This window comes from Oryctolagus cuniculus, chromosome 7 (assembly GCF_051225735.1).
Source record: "Oryctolagus cuniculus isolate XC-2025 breed Fujian yellow rabbit chromosome 7, ASM5122573v1, whole genome shotgun sequence".
Taxonomy (NCBI): Eukaryota; Metazoa; Chordata; class Mammalia; order Lagomorpha; family Leporidae; genus Oryctolagus; species Oryctolagus cuniculus.
In genome coordinates this window covers 112,151,601-112,172,621 of record NC_142873.1, presented here as the reverse complement: position 1 = coordinate 112,172,621, position 21,021 = coordinate 112,151,601, and the positions used below count along the sequence as shown (strand labels likewise).

The window sequence follows — 21,021 nt, the reverse complement described above, 5'->3', positions numbered from 1 at the left end:
TGGGACTCTTCAACAGTCTCTCCCAGTGCCAGACCTGCACTGTTTTATGCCACATGGTGTCTTCCTTTACAGCCTTCAAAATACAGTTCCATCTAGTTGGGGAGAAACTATTACATAGAAGGCAATTAAAGAATGATAAAGCCTACAGTCAGGTACAAATGAAGCAAAAATCAGATTCCATAATATATGGAACAGGACTTCCTTAACAGCCCCTTGTTTGATGGGCTGTGGCTACTTGCTTTCTGTATTACATTAGAGGGTAGTTTACCTTAGCCTTGGGAGCCCAGTGTGATATCCTGGGCAGACCAGAATTTAAGTGACATTGGACAAGTCAGTGAACTTTAAAGAACTTAATCCTACTATTAGCTAATTAGTTACTGTTAGCTATTAGTTAGATACATCTTATTGATTTTTCTTGTTAGAAGAATATGATAATGTATTTATTGGTGCCACTTCATAGTACGCAGTTGGGAACACATCTTTTCAACTTGTTGACTATCCTGGACTAGGTGTTGGATATTCATTGTAAAAAGTTCTATTTCCTTTCTTGACAATGTAGTTTAGGCCTTCATCCCCTCTTACCAGGATTTTTCCATCAGTCTTTCAACTGATTTCCTACCCTCCCGAATCTTAGCCCCGCATTGTTCCTCAGATGTGACAATGATGGAATCGCTTCTCTGCTCAGAAACTGCCACGGCTCCCACACATCACCACTCACTTTACTTCCTACCTCCAAACTTGTGCTCGTGCTTTGGTATTTGCCTGCAAAACCTCTCCTGTGTCCTGCTCTGCCTCTTTGAACCTGAACCAGTCTCGAAGTTGTTTCTTATCTTGCAAGCCAATGAGATCTGTGATTCCTCTAAACTTTCTTAACATGTTCTTTGCACTTCTCTGTGAGATTTAATACATTCAGCCTTGCATTAGGTATTCAGATATTATTTTCATATTCCACTTATGTTATAACTCTTTGGGGAGGCATATCCACCTTGTTTGTTACCTCAAGTTGGCAGCGAATGCTGTATAGGAAGGTCACTGTGGCATGGTAGGAAAAGCACAGGTTTCAGGGTCAGACGTCCTTAAATTTTAACCCTCTCTTTTCTGCCTTTGTGTAGTAGTGACACACCATTGAATCTCATTCTAAGGCTTAGGTGTCCTCATCCAGAACCTGTACATTCCCAAGCAGCTTGTTTTGAAGGCCCTTCCTCAGGTACAGGTGCTGTGCCTGCCAGAAGCCCACCTCTGGAGGTCTTGATTACCTCTCTGACGTTCTTTCTGTTTGCCAGAGTAGAGGCACTGGGGATACCCCAGCCATTGCTGAGACAACTCTGGAAGGAACTCCTGCCCCGAGATGGGAGCTTCCACTTTGGCCACAACAGTGTCACAGAGTCAAAGCCCATCTTCTGTTAAACTGTCCCTCTGTAGTATGGAGGGAGTGACCACTTACATGGCCCTCTCGAAGGAAGCAAAGTTGGAGTATGTGAGCTATCAGGATTATTTAACCTATGTTGTGAGACCTATTATCATTTCAGAAAGTTAATGATGTTTCCAAATTCAAGACACTTGTAAACCGGTTTGCCACACTCTGAAAGTTACTCATCAGAAATCCAGTAGACTCTCTGAGAAGGATCACTGTGCTGCCAGGTCACCTGGTACCATTTGCTACATTACCATCATGGTGCGTTAAGTGGTTCACAGGACATAAGTAGATAGGCAAGTTAAGGAACAGTTATGTAGGCTTAATTATATTTTGAATATGACTGATAGGTGATGGGCACTTCATATTTATATACGTGTTTTTCCTCTTTGAACTATTCTGGGCCCCTTGAGTTTTAAAAAGATAATGAAGGTAGAGGATGATTTTCTCAGCTAGATGATGCACTAGAGAAAGTCTTAAGTACAAGTACAGCCGGTGTTCACCAGGTACAAGCCTGTCTCACCTGCACCTTGTTTTTTCTCCCCTCCCAAGAGTAAAGGAGTGAGGCTGCACGGCTTCCTCCATGCACTGGAAGGAAGCAGCATCTCTGCCCAGCAGAGGCCTCTACTCCATTCTGAAATTACAGAAGGAAAATCTCAATGCAGACCTTTGCCACGGGTCAGCTTTCTGCTCTTCTTTAGTTACAGAGAGGTGTGAATCTCGAAGCGCCAGGATGCTGAAAAGCATTAATAGCTATTCTCTGACATGAGTCATGATGAGTGATCTGGGCCCATATTGAGTGATCACCCCCCCCTTCCCCTATTTCATCCATAAAATATCATGAAATAAGAGAGGAAATTATGCAAATAAATTTAATATAAGAAGCAAATTAGGAAATGAGTAGCAAAATTATTAATTAGAGCTCTGTTTACACTCCTTGTCAAGCCGGACCATTTGTTTTTGAACTGAAGGCCCTTCCTCCATTAGAGCTTGTCATTGAGGGATGGGCTTGACTTTCAAAAGGTACGTGTGAGTTTCAGGGTTTTCCATTTCTTAGCAATGACTGTTTTTATTTAATGACAGTTATGATAAAGGTTTAGTCATTGCTATTAATCAAACAGCTAAGCTCTTATCCTTAGAGATTGTTGAATTCCCTCATACCTTCCCTTGATTCCATAATTCCATTCTGGCATCGCAATTCATTCAGTGTCCCAGGCCACAGTCCTAGGACTCCTCCTCTACCCCTCTGCCCCGTTCTTCCCATTATTACAGTCAAGCATCCGGTGCATTTGCTTGACTCTAACTCCTGAATAAGTTCCATCAGGATCCTCAGTTCCAACCTGTGAGTCTCATCTTCCCTGGCTTAAGTGACCCCAGTGGCCTCTCTGGTTTTAACTGATTATGTTCTTCAGCCACTCCTTCCACTGCCCTCTGTGCCTACTCTTGTCACTGAGTGGTCTTTCTAGGTTGTAAATGCAAGTTGAATGACAGCGTTCCTATACTTTGCTGGCTGTCCTTTAGCTAGTGATTAATACTCAGTGTAGCAGCCAGTTCTACCTGACCAGTGATTACTGACTGACTCCTGATGTCAGGGAATATGTGAAGGCACTTCAAAAAGTTTGTCCAAAAGTGCAATTAAAAGATTCTGGGGCAGAAAAATGTCGAAATCCATGCATAGTGTTTTCATAATATGCATGTTTCATAAACTTTCCAAAAATTCCCCTTATGGATGAATTTCAACATTTTTTTTGTGCCAGAATAAATTTGTCTACTAGCCCATTTTGCATGAACTTTTTGAAGTATACTGGCAGTGTAACCCTAACAATCCCCAATTATAGTAGAACATGATTGTGCTTTAAATGTTTATTAACTTGAGAATTTGCTGGATCCGTATTCATGTTTATTAAAGAAACATACCAGATCCTTTGTGGCCTGACCTTAACATCCTCTTTTCCTATGTATTGTACACTACATCATACCAAGCTATCAGAGATCCAATAAATATCATATCTTCTCATATCTTTGCTCATCCCTGTTAGCTGTGTCATTCCTACTTGTCCATTTAACATTCTTCTGAGTCGTGACATTTTCTAAAGCCTTTTTACTCCCTTATTTTGTTAGCCCCAAGATGGGTTGGTTACCTGCTTCTATGTGGCCATATCAGTAGGGGAATAACTCTGTCAAAGAACTTCTCAGAGTGTCTTTCATCTGCAAGCTTTCCCTGCCCACCCCACTGTCTCTCCCCACTGGAGCTGGATTGCGGACCCTGTCTTAAATGACCTGGCAGGACAACTATTAAGGTAAAGATGAACGCGGGGCACTGAGGTGATTCAGAGCAGTGAGAAACAGTTTACGTTGCATTTGAGAATGGGTGACTTAGAAAACATGATTTCCCTTTCACCAAAGTTCAGAATTGAATGCCAAAACAGAGATGAGCAGAAGCGATCAAGACCAGACAGAGTGAGAAAAGCCTAGGGAATGTTTTATCTGGTCACCTAAGAAAAGTTTAAGACAAAAAAACATGGAGAAGCGTTTTTGTTAAAAATCACCCAGGACTGTTGGAACCTTAGTGACAATTTACTGTCACAGAGAGAGAAAAGATGAAAGATACATTAGGAAAAATATGCCTTTCTGGTGCAGACTATTTTCATTGTCAACATTCCTTTGAAGTCAGAGATGATACTGATCATTTAGTGTTGCCATATAAATGCAAAAAGAAAATGTGCTAAATGCAACAGTGAAATTTGCTCTCATTGATCTTTTATCCACAGAACTTAACTGATGTTTCTTTCTTTCTTTCCTTCTTTCTTTTTCTTTTTTTTTTTTATTCTAGCACCAATAGCTGCAGGAACTGGCCCCAATTTTTCTCTCTCAGATTTGGAAAGCTCTTCATACTACAGCATGAGTCCAGGAGCAATGAGGAGGTCTTTACCCAGCACATCCTCTACGAGGTAATTTGATCGCTCTTCAAGAGGTTGTGCTGCAGAGTTGCACGCCTTGATTTTTTAACTTGACTCACTAGGCATTTAGCAAAGACCCCACAGACGACAGCTCAGCTCCAACAGACTGACATACTCACTGAGGAGCGACAGCAAATGCACACGGAGCAGGAGACATTCAGATAGTAGAAAAAACAGGGAGCTGGTTTGTGTGACGTGGGCTAGAAATAGTTACAGAGAGCTTTATCCAAAAAGAGTGACTGGTGCTCAGCTCTAAGCGTTGCTTAGGTTGGTGAGAGGCAAAGGAAAAGGAGTGGGATTCTGGGTGGGGTGAGAACAAGAGCGTGGAGGAAGGATGGGTGACAAGCATAGCTTGTTCTCAGAAAACGAAAGCCAGAATTAGAATGGGGAAAGGGCAGCTGTTTGGACTTGTGCAGCAGGAAGTGGACCCTGGTGACACCAACCCTGTCGTCATGCCCACAGAAGCTGCTACTGCCCCAGCCCCTGCTCTTTTCCTACCCAGTCCCCAGTGGTCTCAAAATCCAGTCTATTGGGGCTGCCCTAAAATAGATGAAGCCTATTTAATATTCTGGTGTGACTATAAAAGTGAATAAATGGTTATAAAAGTGAATGCTATTAGATAGCCAAGAATGGCCAGACTCTGTGGTACCAGGAGACCTTAAAAAACATACAGCCGGGAGAGCTCAACCCAGTAACAGTCCTGGGGTTCCTGATCCCTTTAAGTTAGGTTACAAAGCCAAAATCAAAATGAAGCATTTTGCAAGATCCTGTTGTCTCTAGATAACCTGTACCAGAGGGAAAGGGATTAGGCATTAAACCCACAGTATTCTTCTACAAATTGGCTTTAGCACTGGACTGTGACAACAAAGAAGAGAGTGGTGCAGAACATCCTTAATGTTTGTGTACTTTGCAGAATAACATTTGACAATGGTATATTTCCTCCGAACAAGATCCCTTGTTTTACCATTTGAAACAATGTCCATATTATAGAAATTTTCATTGGTAGAGACTCATTCTTACCTTGCTTTTATGTATCTTAGGTATCATTACTTAAAAAAAACATTTTTTATTTAATTACTACTAACTTGGAGACACTTAAAGAAAGTAGTCCCTAAATATGGCTCCCAGTTCCCCACATCACCTTTCACGTTGTTTAAATCTTCCCCTTAGTTCACTCGAGCACCAACTCCCAGGAGCGGGGCAGAGGGAGTCTCCAATCCAAAGCACATTTATAATACAAGAAAGAGACTGTGAATATGTTTAGGTGTTAATACATTTTGAGGATTTGAAATGTTTGCTGATGGAGGAGACACCCTGTGTGACTGCCCTCTGTCAACATGCAAAAGCTTTGCAAATACTTGTGGGCAATGATTAATTGAAAAGTTTCTGGGCTGTTTGTTTTTCCTATGTGTGCTGTACATGTGCTGCGTCCATCCCAAACAGTGCTCCACACCTCCTGTCCTAGCGTGCACTTCTCCAGCTGTATTGTGTTATTTTTGTGGTGACTGAGTGGCAGGCTGGTTATTAATATCATTTAAAAGGCTTGTGTCATTCTTATATTCTGCAAATAACTAGCCCTGATAAGGAGCTAATTATAAGCACCATCAGGAGTTAATAACTCAGTAATATGTTTGTTTTACTCTCATTAGGCTCTTCCTAGGATGATTTTTTTAAAAATACATTCTTTAAATACATAGACTCAGTTGAATTATCAGTGTACAGGTTAGAAAATGTACCCAGAAGAATATTCCAGATTTACATATAAAATTCATCAGTCAACCAGTGTTTGTTCTTGCAGTGCCAATATTAATTGGTCACCTGCTCTGTGGAAGGCACGAAGTCAGGTGCTTTACAAGCCTGATCCGATCAGCTCTTCACATTCTAATCTTACAGGTGGTGCTGCCATTTGAACAGCAGGACATCACAAAGCTCAGGGGAGTTAAGTAATTTGCCCTTGTAAATGGCTGAGGCCACATTTGAACTTGGGTCTTGGAAGTGCAAACGTGAGCCGTTTTCACAGGGAATCCTCTCAGGAGTGGGACTGGTTCTGTCGGCAGACAGCAGTGGACTAGGAGGCCCTGAAAGCAGTACCTGGCATGTCTGATGCTTTCCCTGACGCTGTGCATTTGTAATCGTGAATTGCTGATATCGTCTTGGAGGTCTGTCTGTGCCACCTCACTGTGAGTCCCCTGGAGCACGGTGTCTGCTACCACGTCAGTCACTAACACCATGAAAGGCCAGGGATGTTGTCCTCGGCACTAGGGGGAGAAAGGCAAATCACAAGGGCTCCACAATCTGCCAGTGGAGAAGTCAATAGGGATTTTCAGCTCAGGGTACCATGGACACTCAGGACAGAGGCCTTTTGTGGTCTTGTAGACATAAAGTAAGGTCGCTATGTGCTGCACATAGGAGGAGGAAGTAAATACAAGTATTAGGACTTAAGGTATTATGCTTGCATGAACTTTCAGGTAGCATTGGAAGGAACACAAGAGCCCATTTCACACACAAGAAAAAAGAAATGCTGTGTCAATCCTTGGGAGAATACATCTCCTCCCTTTTATGTGTAGATCCCAGTGGGACTTTCCTGTTTTCCTCAAATGTTTCTGGGAGAATAGAATCAGCATGTTAGAAAGCCAGGAACAAGAAAGCAAAATTACTGACTCATTTGTAACACACACACATACATACACACGAACATACTACCTGTAGGTTGGTTCTCTACCCCTTCCAAGTAAACATCTTCAAAATCATGAAAAGTGTAGTGTTAAGAATTGGGACAAAATGCAGTTTTTATTTCAAAGAACTTCCTCAGGATAAAGCAGCTGTGGGGTTGGGGTTTCTGGAGTGTGCATGCTGTCTTACAAGCCCTGTACCTTCCCTTCCTGATGTCCCCAGTTCTCTTCTCTTGTGGATCTTTTTCTCCACTCCATTCTGCACCTCCACCCTCCAGACATTCATCCTGTGTCCAACCCAGAAATTCTTTGCTTTCAAATTATAGCATCTGCTAGTAACAGAATCTTTCACTAGGAGAATTTAATATCTATGTGAGGTATTTGCTTTTTATTTGAGTATACCATGGAGCTCAAAAGCTTTAAAATCTAGGAAAATATTGATAATGGGGTATGATGGACAATGGCATTGGCCTTTTGGGTTGGACCTTACCGAAGCATGATGCTTGGATGAGTCCTTGTTTTGTGGACTGATACAACTGTTTCTGAGTAGCCCAGTTTATCAGTTTTGAGGCATCTGCTATTCACCACTCTGGTAGGTACTGGACATTTAAAAATAAGTTGGGGGCCAGTGTTGTGGCACAGTAGGTTAAGCCACTGCCTACAATGCCAGCATCTCATATCAGAGCACAGGTTCAAGCCCCATTTACTCTACTTCAGATCCAACTCCCTGCTAATGCACCTGGGAAAGCAGCAGGAGATGCCCGTGTACTTGGGCCCCTACCACCCACATGGGAAATGTGGATGGAGTTCCAGGCTCCCAGCTTAGGCCAAGTGCAGCCATTTGAAGAGTAAACCTGTGGGTGGAAGATCTCTTTCTCTGTCTCTCCCCCTCTCTGTATCATTCTTCTTTTAAAACAAACAAATAAATCTTTTAAAAAAAAATAAGTTAAAAAGTCACTTTTCTTGCTGATCTTTTGTTCCCATCAGAACATGCCAGGGTGCTTATGAGACATATTTATTTTTTCCAATTTATATTCTTTCTACTTCCCAGGTAGTTTCAATAGACTTTCAGTTTCAAAACACATCAGATAATATAGAAATATTACTATCAAAAGGGAGGCCAGAGATCATATGTAAAGATAGAAGAGATTGTTACATTAGGAACCTGATCCTGCATTTCCTGATTGCCATGGCAAGAACAGGAAGCAATAGCTTATATATTTTGCATTTTCTAATAAAGAGGAGCAATAGAATTTTATCCACAGAGACCAGCCTTTTCTGATTTTATGTATTGGGTAGTTTTTGTGTGTATACTGTTATAAAGAACTTCCATTAGATGCAGTTCTACATAAAACACAGAAAGGTTCTTCAAGTGCCTATTTTTCTTTGAACTTCAAGGAAAACCAAGCAAAGAACATTAAATAAGCTATTAAAGGCATTTCCTCTGGGTCCTTAGCTACCCTGGTACAGTTATGTTGCTTTGCTGTGGTCTGGTTTTAATGAGAATAGAACTTAATGGCTAAGCATGTTGGAATGCCAACATTAATAATTAGAACTTCTTGCCTTAAATTGGGTCTTCCACATTTTTCAAATCAGACAGCCGCAGTAGCCTTGTAAGTGTCCCCCTGCCCCTAAGCTCCGTTCCCTTCCTTTCTTTTCGCCTCTCTAAATCTGTCACTGGCAGAATGACCAGAGTAACCCTTCTAAATCACGACGCCGATGTCCTTCCCCACGCATCTGCTCTCCGGGGTCTCCAGTGCTGACTGGAGCACATGGAGACATGCAGTATCTTCCCTAGCCTCCACGCTCCTCTGCTGCCACACCCCTCCTTCAGCTTCAGCCATCATGAACGGGGGATTCAAGATGTGCTCTGCCTGATACGCACCTCCCTCCTGGGGGGAGATGGGCGAAAGAGCTGATAACCGGTGGGGCATACCCATTACCTCAGAAGCTGCCCTGCAGGGAGCTTCCGCCAGGTCCTGGAATGCTGCTGAGGTGCCAGTCGGTAACCCCTTGGTGTTTGGTTTGGGAGGATATCCTGGCACAGAGCACAGGTGGCAAGACTGCAGGAGACTTGCAGGGCTGGAGACCATAGTAGTTTGCCAAGTCGGCCAAGACGTTTGCCACGGCCGCCTGGTGGAGCACCTGCCTGAACAGCAGCCTGCTTCTGCCCTGTCTCTTCGCCTGGTACGTAGGGAATACTTACAGGAAGTGTTTGGTGAATGAAAACAGAAAATTCTCTACCTGACGCACGAGCAAGCGATTTCCCAATAAGCACCCTGCACCACTCCCAGGTATGAGATGCACCCATTCTGGCAATATGTCGATGGTGGCATTCTCTGTTAAGACAACCAGGAAAAGAGTAACAGCACGTCGCATCTCACTACTTTCTCACTCCGGAAGCCTCAAATTAAGAGAAAAATTCAGTCCTTCAGCCGGAGGAAATGAGATACACTGCAGAAGTTTCTCAACGATCCAAAAACAACCAAAAGGTCCCCAGTGGAATAACACTTGGTTGTGGTAACCTCTGCATAAGGGAAGGGCCTAAAACTCCCTGGGCCACTCTCTGTCTGTGTCTCTCCCTCTCACAGGGCAGTGCGCTCCCTCTGTGTCTTTTCATCTGTTTTATTCCTGTTTTAATCTTGGGTGTCTGGAGCAAGAGTTGTACCACTGCAACTGTGCAGTAAATAGTTTTTGAATGAAGAAATCCAAGTGGAAGATGGGGAAAATATGAGCACCAGAAAGAGGAAATCAAGCTTTCTTTCTTAAAGAGTCAAGAGTGCTGCTCCCCCAGCCCACCCCTGCACTGAGTACCCGCTGGGATTCAATTGCTGGCCAGGTCCATTGCTGAAGGCGGGGGCCCAGCCCCCACCTGTGGAGATAGGAAATCTGTGGCCTTCCTACCGCACTGCCAGGTGGAGGCCAGAGCAGGAGCCAGCCAGCAGTTCCTCAAAGGAAAAAGAAACAGGATGTGGCAGCAGCAGCAACTTGAGGGACAATAAAAAATCAAACCCAGACACTTGGAACAACATAGACCCAATACTTTGTTCCACATCCAGTGACTCATCCAACTGAACGCGGGCCTAAAACGCGTCCTAAAACTACACTCAGTTGCCCAATTGCTTCCTCTCTTGGCTTTCTTTCAACCAGAGGTGCGGTGTCCAAGGGAAAGGTGGTTTGGATTGCTTTTTAAGCCTGCACCCGTTTGTTATTTCAGCTCCACAAAGCGCCTCAAGTCTGTGGAGGATGAAATGGACAGTCCCGGCGAGGAGCCGTTCTACACAGGCCAAGGGCGGTCGCCGGGGAGCGGCAGTCAGTCCAGCGGATGGCATGAAGTGGAGCCAGGTAAGCAGGCTGGGGCTGTGCGGCCGTGGGGCCGTGGGGCCGTGGGACCGTGGGACCGTGGGACCGTGGGACCGTGGGCCGCGGGACCCTGGGCCGCTGGCAAATGGCATAGGATCAAATGTGCGCATGCGCGAAAGGCGTTAGCGTGCAGCCGGCTGATGGTAGTAGACTTTGTCGACATGGACAGGAGTTTGCACCCCTGTGAGAGTGGCAGTGCAGAGCTGTGATTCAGTAGAAATGGAAGACTGGTGAGAATGCTGCGTGCTTTCTGCTCTTAAAATTCTCGTCTATACTGTAGTCCAGCCTTGCATTTGCTTCTGGTTTTTAACTACATTTTGGGTTAGCTTTGAGGTGTTTTTTTTTTTGTTTGTTTGTTTTTTTTTTGTTTTTTTTTTGACAGGCAGAGTGGAAAATGAGAGAGAGAGACAGAGAGAAAGGTCTTCCTTTGCCTTTGGTTCACCCTCCAATGGCCGCCGCGGCTGGCGCGCTGCGGCCGGCACACCACGCTGATCTGAAGGCAGGAGCCAGGTACTTATCCTGGTCTCCCATGGGGTGCAGGGCCCAAGCACTTGGGCCATCCTCCACTGCACTCCCTGGCCACAGCAGAGAGCTGGCCTGGAAGAGGGGCAACCAGGACAGAATCTGGCACCCCGACCAGGTCTAGAACCTGGTGTGCCAGCGCCGCAAGGCGGAGGATTAGCCTAGTGAGCCACAGTGCTGGCCTTGAGTTATGTTTAAATAGGCCTAATAAAAACCTGTCAACTGTTTTCACCTGGATTGCTAATTCTAGAAAGGAAAATGGGTTCCTTGGGCTTTAGTTTATACCTGGATTTTTACAAAAGGAGAACACTAATATTTTCTCCTATTCCTGTGTGTCTTCAGGATTGTTTTTCTGTATAAGTGAAACAAGTATTTTTATGTCCATCGGTATAAACTCTGCAAATGGTGACTGCTCATCTGACCTCTGGGGGTAGTCTAGGCTTGGTTTTGGTGTCTTGGGAAGAATAGAAATAATTCTGATAGCAGGCATTTCTTGAAATTCTTACCGGTGTCCTTACTCCATGTGAAGAATGATTCCCTCCTAGGACGGGTGAAATGGGTGGAGAGGGTGGACTGTGAGCTCTGGAATCAGGTGGTCAGTGTAATCCTGACTTTAGCTCCTGCTCTACTCCGTATCTGTGGGCAAGCTCCCTGACCTTTCTGGGCCTGTGTCTCCAATCTTATAATCTGACAGCATGAATACCTCTCTCTGTGTTCCCAAGCATTAAATAAGGCAGCACACATAACCATGCAAGAATTGTACCCACCACTGAGCAAGTATGAAAAACAAGTGTTCTCTGACCAGCCTTCCTCACCTTTCTCAGACTAATTCTGTACTAGACAGACATGCACCAGGACAATCTCTAAACCAACCCCTCTCCCACCCTTCCAGTCTTAGCTCTGTTCTCTCCTTGCTGACATGTTCTCAAAAGGCAGCCCTCAGAGAGTGTGCCTCTGAGCCGGGAGCACAGGGAAGAAGCAGGGGTGCCGAGGCTGCTCTGTGTCCCGACTGTACTGGAAGCTGCAGGGATCGGTGTGGCACGTTAGCATTTAGGGGAGCATCTACTTCCTCCCAGCAGACCTTAGCTTTACTGTACCGTAATTAAGAACAAAGCAAAGCAAAACCAAAACAGAAAACCTCAGGTCCTACTGGCTGGGTCTTTTATCTTGCTGCCCTTACTCAAATGCAAACATTGCTCTTGGCCTTGCTTCTCCCTAAATCCTGTCTCTCAGCTCACACATTCAGTCCCTCACTCCTTCAACTGTCTTCCATGGTGGCTTTCTGGAGGAGGCCCTGTGCCAGCCTCTGGGAACCCAAGGCTGGGCAGGGAGGCCAACACCCCTGCTTTCCAGGAACCCACAAGCACAGAGGGAAACAGCCACATAAGCTGCCCCCAGTGTGCGTGTGCTCCTGATGGGGCTCGTGGTATCGTTTGTTGTAATCTGTGAGGCCCCCCAGGTTTTCATTCACCTTCTATTCCCAGTACCTTTGTCCCTGCCATAAAATAGAAATCCCCCAAAAACAGTGAAAAAAGGGATGAATGCAAGAAAACAATCAATATGTAGGTTACTATGAACATATCAAAATATATGTGGTGCAACACATAAGCGACTGCCATGCAGGGCTGCAGGAAGCCCGGGAATGGTGATTGTAGCCTTCAGGGCCTTCTCTCTCTAGTTATCACCAGCCTAGCGCTCCCTGCTCCCTGTATGATGGGTCGTCTGTGAAGGTCACACCTCAGCTTCACTCTGCACTTGGATCCACATCAGTTTGCCTGGAGTGGCTTACAGATCACCCCAGGCCTACAAGAGAATAAAAATGCTGACTGCTCATTGCCATTAATGGCATCATCAGCATGACCTCAGTAGAGTGCCAATGAACAGTTTATGTGCTATTAAAAAATTAAAAGATATAAAACTTCTTTGAACCCTTTTAAAAAGGCTAATTAGAGCCCTAGCCAATTTACCTGCTTCAGTGAAAATCAGAATAAAATATATAAGTGTGGTACATTTATGCTTGAGTATTACACTGATGCATTTTTATACATATTGAAGCTGCCTTATTATTTGAATGTAAAGAAACCCCTCCAGGCTGATGCTATGGTGCAGCAGGTTAAGCTGCAACTTGCAACGCCCACATCCCATATGGGCACCAGTGTGAATCCTGGCTGCTCCACTTCCAGTCCAGATCACTGCTACCAACCTGGAACAGCAGCAGAAGATGGCTCAAGAGGTTGGGCACTTGTACCCACCCTGTGGGAAATCCAGATCACGCTCTTGGCTCCTGGCTTCAGCCTGGCCCAGCCCTGGCCGTTGTGGCATGAACCAGCAGATGGAAGCTCTCTCCCTGCCTCTCCCTCTCTCTCTGTAACTTTGCCTCTCAAATAAATAAATAAATCTTTAAAAAGGAAAGAAAGTAAGAAAGTCCTGCACCATGAGACTGTGTCTGGGTCCTTCCATTGCCTTCTTTTGGCTGTGTTTGGAGGCAGTGGGGGTTGGCTGAATATAGAGTACTTTGACCTAGTGACTCTGTTATTCATTGTAATTCCTCTCTGCAGGCTGTGATTCAAATGATCATAAATTTTAACATCTGAATACCTGTATCCTTTATGGTCATTAAATAACTAGGGTTTAATGGCTGAATCTTTTAGGAAGACATATGTATATACACTCCACACACACACACACACACACACACGGCTGCTTCAAAAAGTTCATGGAAAATGGAATTGACAGAGAAGTTCAAGAGCAGGTATTGGGCCCAACACTTCAGAAACTACTTGGAATACCTGCATCCCATATTGCAGTGTCTGAATTCACTTCCTGGCTCCCGTTCTTAGTTCTAGCTTCCTGATAAGACAAAACCACTAAAACAGCAATGGCTCAAGTAGCAAGGCCTCACATTCCTGCCACCCATGTTGGAGACCTGGACTGACATCCTGGCTCTGGGCTCTGGCTTCATGCAGGCATCTTAGGAGTGAACCAGCGGATAGGAGTTCTTCCTGTCTGTCTGTCTGTCTCTCCCATGTTCACCTGTTAAATAAACTTTTTTGTAAAAGGTTTGTTTTAGTGCAAAGAATTGGAACTTTTTTCATAATATACATTTCCATGAATCTTTTGAAAACCTTTAGGTGCATGAATTTTAAAAATTTTTTACACCAAAATAAGCAGAGATCATTCCATTTTCCACAAACATACCCTCATACACACACACACACACACACACAAACTCTTCTAATAGATATCCCCTACAGCAATATTCGTCCGTTGTCTACTTGGATTTCATTAAAGAAAAATGCAGTTTCATGGTATATGCCGTCGGGGCTGGAGAAGGACAGACAGTGGATACATTTGTATTTGGCCATCTTCAACATAGAAAGTCCTAATTGAAACAGGGCCTGAGGGGACATTAAAACTCCACTGGAGGATGTTGCACATGTTCATGGTGACTTTGGTGTCATTAACTCACACCAGCCATTTTAAATGGATAATTTATGCCGCCAGATGGTCCTTTTTGGGGATTTTCCATCAAGCCCAATCCCCCTTTTGGCACAGAGAACACCTTTATGTTGTTCCCACACTTATCTGGGCCTGCATGGCTTTTCCCTAGGGGTACAGTTAATTGAGTAGGAGGCTTTTAGTGGTTCACTCATGTAAATTACCTTCAGAAATATGTTGGGAATTATGTATATCTGAACGCACTGGCAGCCTCTTGGTTGCCTACGGTTGGGATAATTCTCTCAACTAAGTACTAAGGATACTTTGTGCCTCGGATGTGACACAGGAAGCAAGGCCTGTGCTCAGTCTGCGCTCAGAGAGCTTTGCATCTGTTTACCTGCCCCCAAATGCTTTTCAGGACACCCCCGCCAAACACCCGCCGAAGGTTGCCAGAAGAGACAAATTTTCTTGAGCAACAGGAAGACTTTGGAAAGTAAAACAAACCAGACATGCAGTAAATTACATGGGCTCTTTCAAATGGCTTTTGTAGTATCCTGTTCCCCATTAGTTTATCTCAGCACTTTTAGTGCACAGCTCTTATTATCTGGGAAGAAGGGCAGAGGAGATTAAAGATGATGTTAGTTTGAAAACATCAGACAACCTCAGGCTGACTTTTGCTTCTCTCACAATGCTGCATTTGTTCCCTTTACTTAGTTTCGTTTCCCAGTTATCTCAAAACTGGGTTAGATTTGAAGCTTTGAAGCTAATCATGCACTGATGAAATGAGTCCTATGAAATCCTAGCAAGCAAACATGCACATACCATCAGTTCTTGTTTGTGCAAATGCGAACTTGCCAAAAATCTGTTGATAGAAATAAACAGGAAGGGAACCAACAGATAGGTGCCTGGATGAGGTCAGTGCTACGCCTGCTGATTTCACATTTGTGGTAGATTCTAGTTATAATTGAGCACCTACTGTGTACCATTTTTTTAAAATAAAATCTTCTTTAAACTATGCAAGATACAATGATCCTGCCTCTATAAAAAGGAAAGTTGAGAATCATACAAGGCTAAGTGACTTGGTCAAGTCCACATGGTAGTAGATCTGTGGGTTTGAGACCCATATTTCAAATAAAACCTGACTTCAGAGTGTGAGTTTTGTCTTCCATATCCAATAACCTCTTTTGTCATAAACATTCATATTTGCAACTTAAGGCCTCATGCCTGAGACTTGTATTTAAATTAAAAATATAATAATGTAAAACAGTAAATAACCTATCAGGAAGACCAGAAAAGTCTTCCATTTTTCTTATTCTAAACCCTTATCATACAACCTAGGCCAGGGAAAGAACATGAGTTATTAAGTGCACATGTTACATAATAAGTAAACAGAGTATTAACTGTTAACAGAGTGAGCTATTTTCATCCATAAAATCAAATAATCCCCCGCATTCATGTCTTTGTTCACGTAGTATCTCATCAAGGCCCTCTATGGCCTAAAATCGCTGCTGATTTGCCCTCTGTCATCCAGTAATTCATGTTACTGCTTTCCTCACTTCATCCCTCTTTCTATCGTGACTATTTTCTTTCTCTGGAATATACTCTCCATGAAGAGTGGGGCCGAGTCTATCTTTTCCAGTGCTGTATGGCTAGCATCCACAGCAGTGTCTAGCATATAATAGATACTAAATTAATATTAACTGGGGCCGGTGCTGTGGTACAGCAGGTTAAAGTCCTGGTCTGTGGTGCCAGCACCCCATATGGGCACTAGTTGGAGTCCTGGCTGCTCCACTTCTGATCCAGCTCCCAGCTAATGCATCTGGGAAGGAAGCTGAAAATGTCCCAAGTCTTTGGGCCCCTGCACCCATGTGGGAGACTCAGAAGAAGCTCCTGCCTTCTGGCTTCGAATCAGCTCAACTCCAGCCATCGTGGCCATTTGGGTAGTGACCCAATGGATGGAAGACCTCTCTCTCTCTCTGTCTACCTTTCTCTCTGGCTCTTTCAAATGAATCTTTAAAAATAAATAAATAAATAAACAAATAAATAAATATTAGCTGGTTGAATGCAGCCATAAAGCAAAGAATTTTGGGTGTTCTCAATGAAGTTTAAAGTGAATTTGCTGGGGCTGGCACTGTGGCATAAAGGGTAAAGCTGCCACCTGCAGTGCTGGCATCCCACGTGGCCACCGGTTCAAGTCTGTTATGGCCTGGGAAAGCAGTACAAGTTGGCCCAAGTCCTTGGGCCCCTGCACCCACATGGGAGACCTTGAAGAAGCTCCTGGCTCCATGCTTCAGATCAGTGCAGCTCTGGCTGTTGCAGCCATCTGGGGAGTGAATCAGCAGATGGAAGACCATCCCCTCCTCCCGCCTCTCTGTAACTCTGTTTCTCAAAAAAATAAATAACTTTTTTTAAAAAATGAATTTGCTACCAATTCTAATCTCAGAATTGATGTATAAGATCTTTTCAATCTGCAGACTTTCAGTCAAATCCAATTACTAGCAAATCATAAGCAAAATGATTACTAAATCTCAGCCAAAGAGCCACTAACAAGTAATAATATATAAAATTTTGTTTCAAGTATCTCTTGCCTTAAAGCATGTTGCTTTCAATGGACCAAACCTTTTTAATTTTTTAAAATATATTTTAGAAACATAGAGAAAGAAAAGTAGAGAGATACAAACACATAGAGAGCTCCCTTCCACTGCATTATTCCCCACATGACCATGATGGCTTAGGACTAGGTTGCCTGAAGTTGGGAACTGGGAACCCACTGCAGGTCTTCCACATGTGTGGCTGAACCCAACCACTCGAGCCATCACTGCTGCCTCCCAAGGTCCATGTTAGCAGGAAGCTGGACTCAGGAGCCCATGGCATGTGTCAGACCCAGGTGCTTCAATATGGGATGTAGATTCCTTAATACTAGGCCAAGTGCCCCCACCCTAAATCCGTGTTTTTAAAAAGACAATTCTTTACTGTTTTTAAGGTAGTTCTTTTTGTTACCTCTATGTCAAGAATCCTGATAGTGAATCCTTTGTAGAGCATTTTATGTAGTTTAAATACATTCCCTGGTTTACCTGTCTAAAAATGTACAGATTTTCATATCTAACTTTTCTCCAAGTGGTCTGAGAGCCTGCAGCATGGCATCGCTGGGAGCTTATCAGAAACATGAAAGTGCTTCATCAGGTGTGTGGGAAAACAGAATTAAAAGATAAGTTTATTCTGGGGCAAAAACATTTTGAAGTCCATGCAAAGATGTTCAAGATACGTGTTTCCCATGACCTTGAAGACCATTCATTTGCAGGGACTTTAATTTTTGGCACCAGAATACTGTTAAACTGTGTTTTTCTGTGAACTTTTTGAGGGAAATACCTTCATCCAGATTGTCAGGCCCCACCTGTATTGACAGGGTGTGATGCCTACACATGTCAGGGTTTGAGAAGCACTGACAGAGACTGATACATGTCCAGAATTGGAGGCCATCTGAGCTTTTTTTTTTTTTTTTTTAAAGACTATTTATTTGTTTGAAAGGCAGAGATACAAGGAGAAAAGGAGAGAGAGGGAAAGAATCTTCCAACTGCTGGCTCATACCACAAATGGCCGCAATGGCCAGGGCTGGGCCCGTCCAAAGCCAGAAGTCAGGAGCTTTTTCTAGGTCTCCCACGTGGATGCAGGGGCTCATGCACTTGGGCCATCTTTCCACTGCTTTCCCAGGTACATTAGCAGGAAGCTGGATCAGAAGTAGAGCAGCCGGGACTCGAACCGGCACTTATATCAGATGCCAGCACTGCAGGTGGAGGCTTAGCCTTCTATGCCAAAGCTCTGGCCCCTACCTGAGGTTTAAATGTTGTACTCCCCAGCTTTCTTCTATATGTGAAGTTGGAATGTCTCTAGGACTATGCTACATAGAAATGTAACCTATTTTCAAACAAATAAGAAAAGGTTGTACTCTGGGCAACTCCTGCTACCTCACAAGAAAGGAAATTCTTGCATTTCTGTCTCCCACACGGTTTTCCAGCTGAAGTGCCTCAGCATGTACACGGATGGCCAGTCACCTAGTCGCTGTGATTCAAGACAGGCCAAGTGGTCGAATCAACATTGTGTGCCAGCTGTGTGGAGGGTACCAGAGTAGGTATCAAGGTGGCTCCCTCGAGTCCCTGTCTCCAAGGACAAACTCTGAATGTCCTCAAGTGTCAGTCACAGTCTGCAACGTGGGAATGGTTCTTTCTGCCTCGTCCGTCACAGAGTTATGACTGTCACACGAAGTAGTGATGGCTGGAGTCCCTTCTGAAAGTTGCTGTTCTCTAATCATGTGAACGCCCTCGTTAGGGAACTGAGGGAGCCAGACCTTACCCAGCAGACAGTGTCGAGTGTTGTAGAGGTGAAGAAAACTGTGCGGTGTGACTGTGGAATTCAGACAGCTTCCTTCAAGGGTGGCAGCTAAACTGCATCTAGACTGGTGTCTTCATGTCTCTCTGCCTCTCAGTGCTGATGTATGTAAATTTCAGTTTCCTTCACCCATTTCTCCCTTAGTGGTGAGGTAGCTCTGCGTCTTTCAATGACTGAACATAGATGTAAGAGGGTACTTAAATTTTCTCCTGTAGAAAAATACTTAGAATTCTAACATGCCTTCAAGTATATTGGGATCATGAAACTGTTAACAGACACAATTACATCATCCAGGATGGTGGAAATTCCATATAATTCGGGGAAAGTCTAAAAGTCCAAATTTGATGAGTAGTAAATTTGATTGTAGTTATTTTCTTAAATGCTTTGGAAGATAAACTTCTTCCCAAAGCAGTGACTGAGTTGTTTCATTTTTGAAAGTCAAAAATAAGTACTCTGATAGCACACCCTCAGTGTCTATCACAATCATTGAGTAAAGAAACACGTTTTAAAAACAGTGTAAAGGCATCTATCAAAGGCTACTTTGGTAAATATCTGATCAGCCAGCGACCCAGGGCAGTTAGCACTAAGGATCAGTGTCACAACGGCTAGGAACACAGTTGGATTTTGCGGACTTCTATTAATTCGTTGTAATTTTAGGTTCACTGGAATTCCTCATTCTGCCAGTCCTAATTTGACTGCCAGCGGTCATTTACCAGTTGTAAGAGTGGAGGAAGTTCACCACCTTCTACTTCTGACTGAGACACAGAGGAGGCCCATTATGAGTGCCAATAAAAAGGCAGCCGACTGATAACAATAGTGCATTGATCATGGACACTCTGCTGCACTAGCATATATTAGGGAAAATGATTAAATCTCCCACTGTCTCCTGCTGTAATGGGAACAGTCACTGTTACAGAACATTGCCATAGGATCAATGTCTCAGCTTTTCTTCTGCATTTATGGAGCAGTGGGAAAGCATCATTCTGTGACAGCATCGTCTTCCATTATCTCTTTAGTATTGGCACCTGCTCATTAGAGACTGGTACCCCAGGGAGTGTTGGTACAGCAACAAGGGACCTGTTTTTAAATGACCCTTCTTTAACATAGAAATTTCACCCACATAAGATGTTCTAACAGGAAAATTGTATTACAGGATGAGCACCCTACCCACGCTTCAAAAATGCCTTTACCTTCCTTATCCAGACTATTTTTAAAAAAACATTTATTTATTATTTATTTATTTATTTATTTATTGAAAAGTCAGAGCTGCAGAGAAGGAGGGAGAGATAGAGAAAGAGATCCACCATCCAGTGATTCATTCCCCAGATGGCTGCTACAACCAGGGCTGAACCAGGTTGAAGGCAGGAGCCAGGAGCTTTCATCCTGGTCTTCCATGTGGGGCTGAAACACTTGGACCATCTCCCACTGCTCTGCTTTTCCCAGGCCACAGCAGGAAGCAGGCACCCATATTGGATGCTGGGGGTGCAGGCAGCACCTTCACCTGCTGTGCTTCAACCCTGGCCACCTGACTGTCTTTTTAAAAAATTTCCATCTATTCTTTAGAAATTTATTTGAGGCCGGCGCCGTGGCTCAATAGGCTAATCCTCCACCTTGCGGCACCAGCACACTGGGTTCTAGTCCCGGTCAGGGCGCCGGATTCTGTCCCGGTTGCCCCTCTTCCAGGCCAGCTCTCTGCTGTGGCCAGGGAGTGCAGTGGAGGATGGCCCAAGTGCTTGGGCCCTGCACCCCATGGGAGACCAGGATAAATACCTGGCTCCTGCCATCGGATCAGCGCAGCGTGCCGACCGCGGCGGCCATTGGAGGGTGAACCAATGGCAAAGGAAGACCTTTCTCTCTGTCTCACTCTCTCACTGTCCACTCTGCCTGTCAAAAAAAAAAAAAGAAAAAAAAAAAGAAATTTATTTGAAAAGGATTGGGGAAGGTGGTGCGGGGAATACAGGAAGGGGATGGAGACAGAGAAAGAGCTTTCATTACCCGGTTCATGTCCCAAATAACCTGCAACAGCCATGCCTGGCCCAATCTGAAGCTGGGAGTCTAGAACTCAGCCTAGGTCTCTTGTGTAGGTGGGTATAGGTGGTAAGGACCCGAATACAGTGCACCCAGAAAACAGTTTTCTGACTTGTGAATTTCAGAATTGGGTAGAATTAAAATGAAAGAAGGAAGAAAAGACATACTAAGAATTTGCTCTCGTGTTTTCCTGTATCTAATAAATATTATTAAATATTTGGAAATCTCAAACAGAAGG

At 44.1% G+C, this 21,021-nt stretch overlaps 1 protein-coding gene across 26 annotated transcripts in view; it reads left to right on the top strand.

Annotated features, from left to right (window-relative positions):
• Positions 1-21,021, top strand: part of NFIA (nuclear factor I A) — a 620,032-nt gene that overhangs the window by 488,181 nt on the left and 110,830 nt on the right. For all 26 annotated transcript variants that reach the window (XM_051857696.3, XM_051857695.3, XM_070078406.2 and 23 more), the window contains 2 exons: positions 4,248-4,365; positions 10,264-10,391. In XM_051857696.3, coding sequence (XP_051713656.1) covers positions 4,248-4,365; positions 10,264-10,391 — 246 coding nt within the window. The remainder of the gene's footprint in view (positions 1-4,247; positions 4,366-10,263; positions 10,392-21,021) is intronic.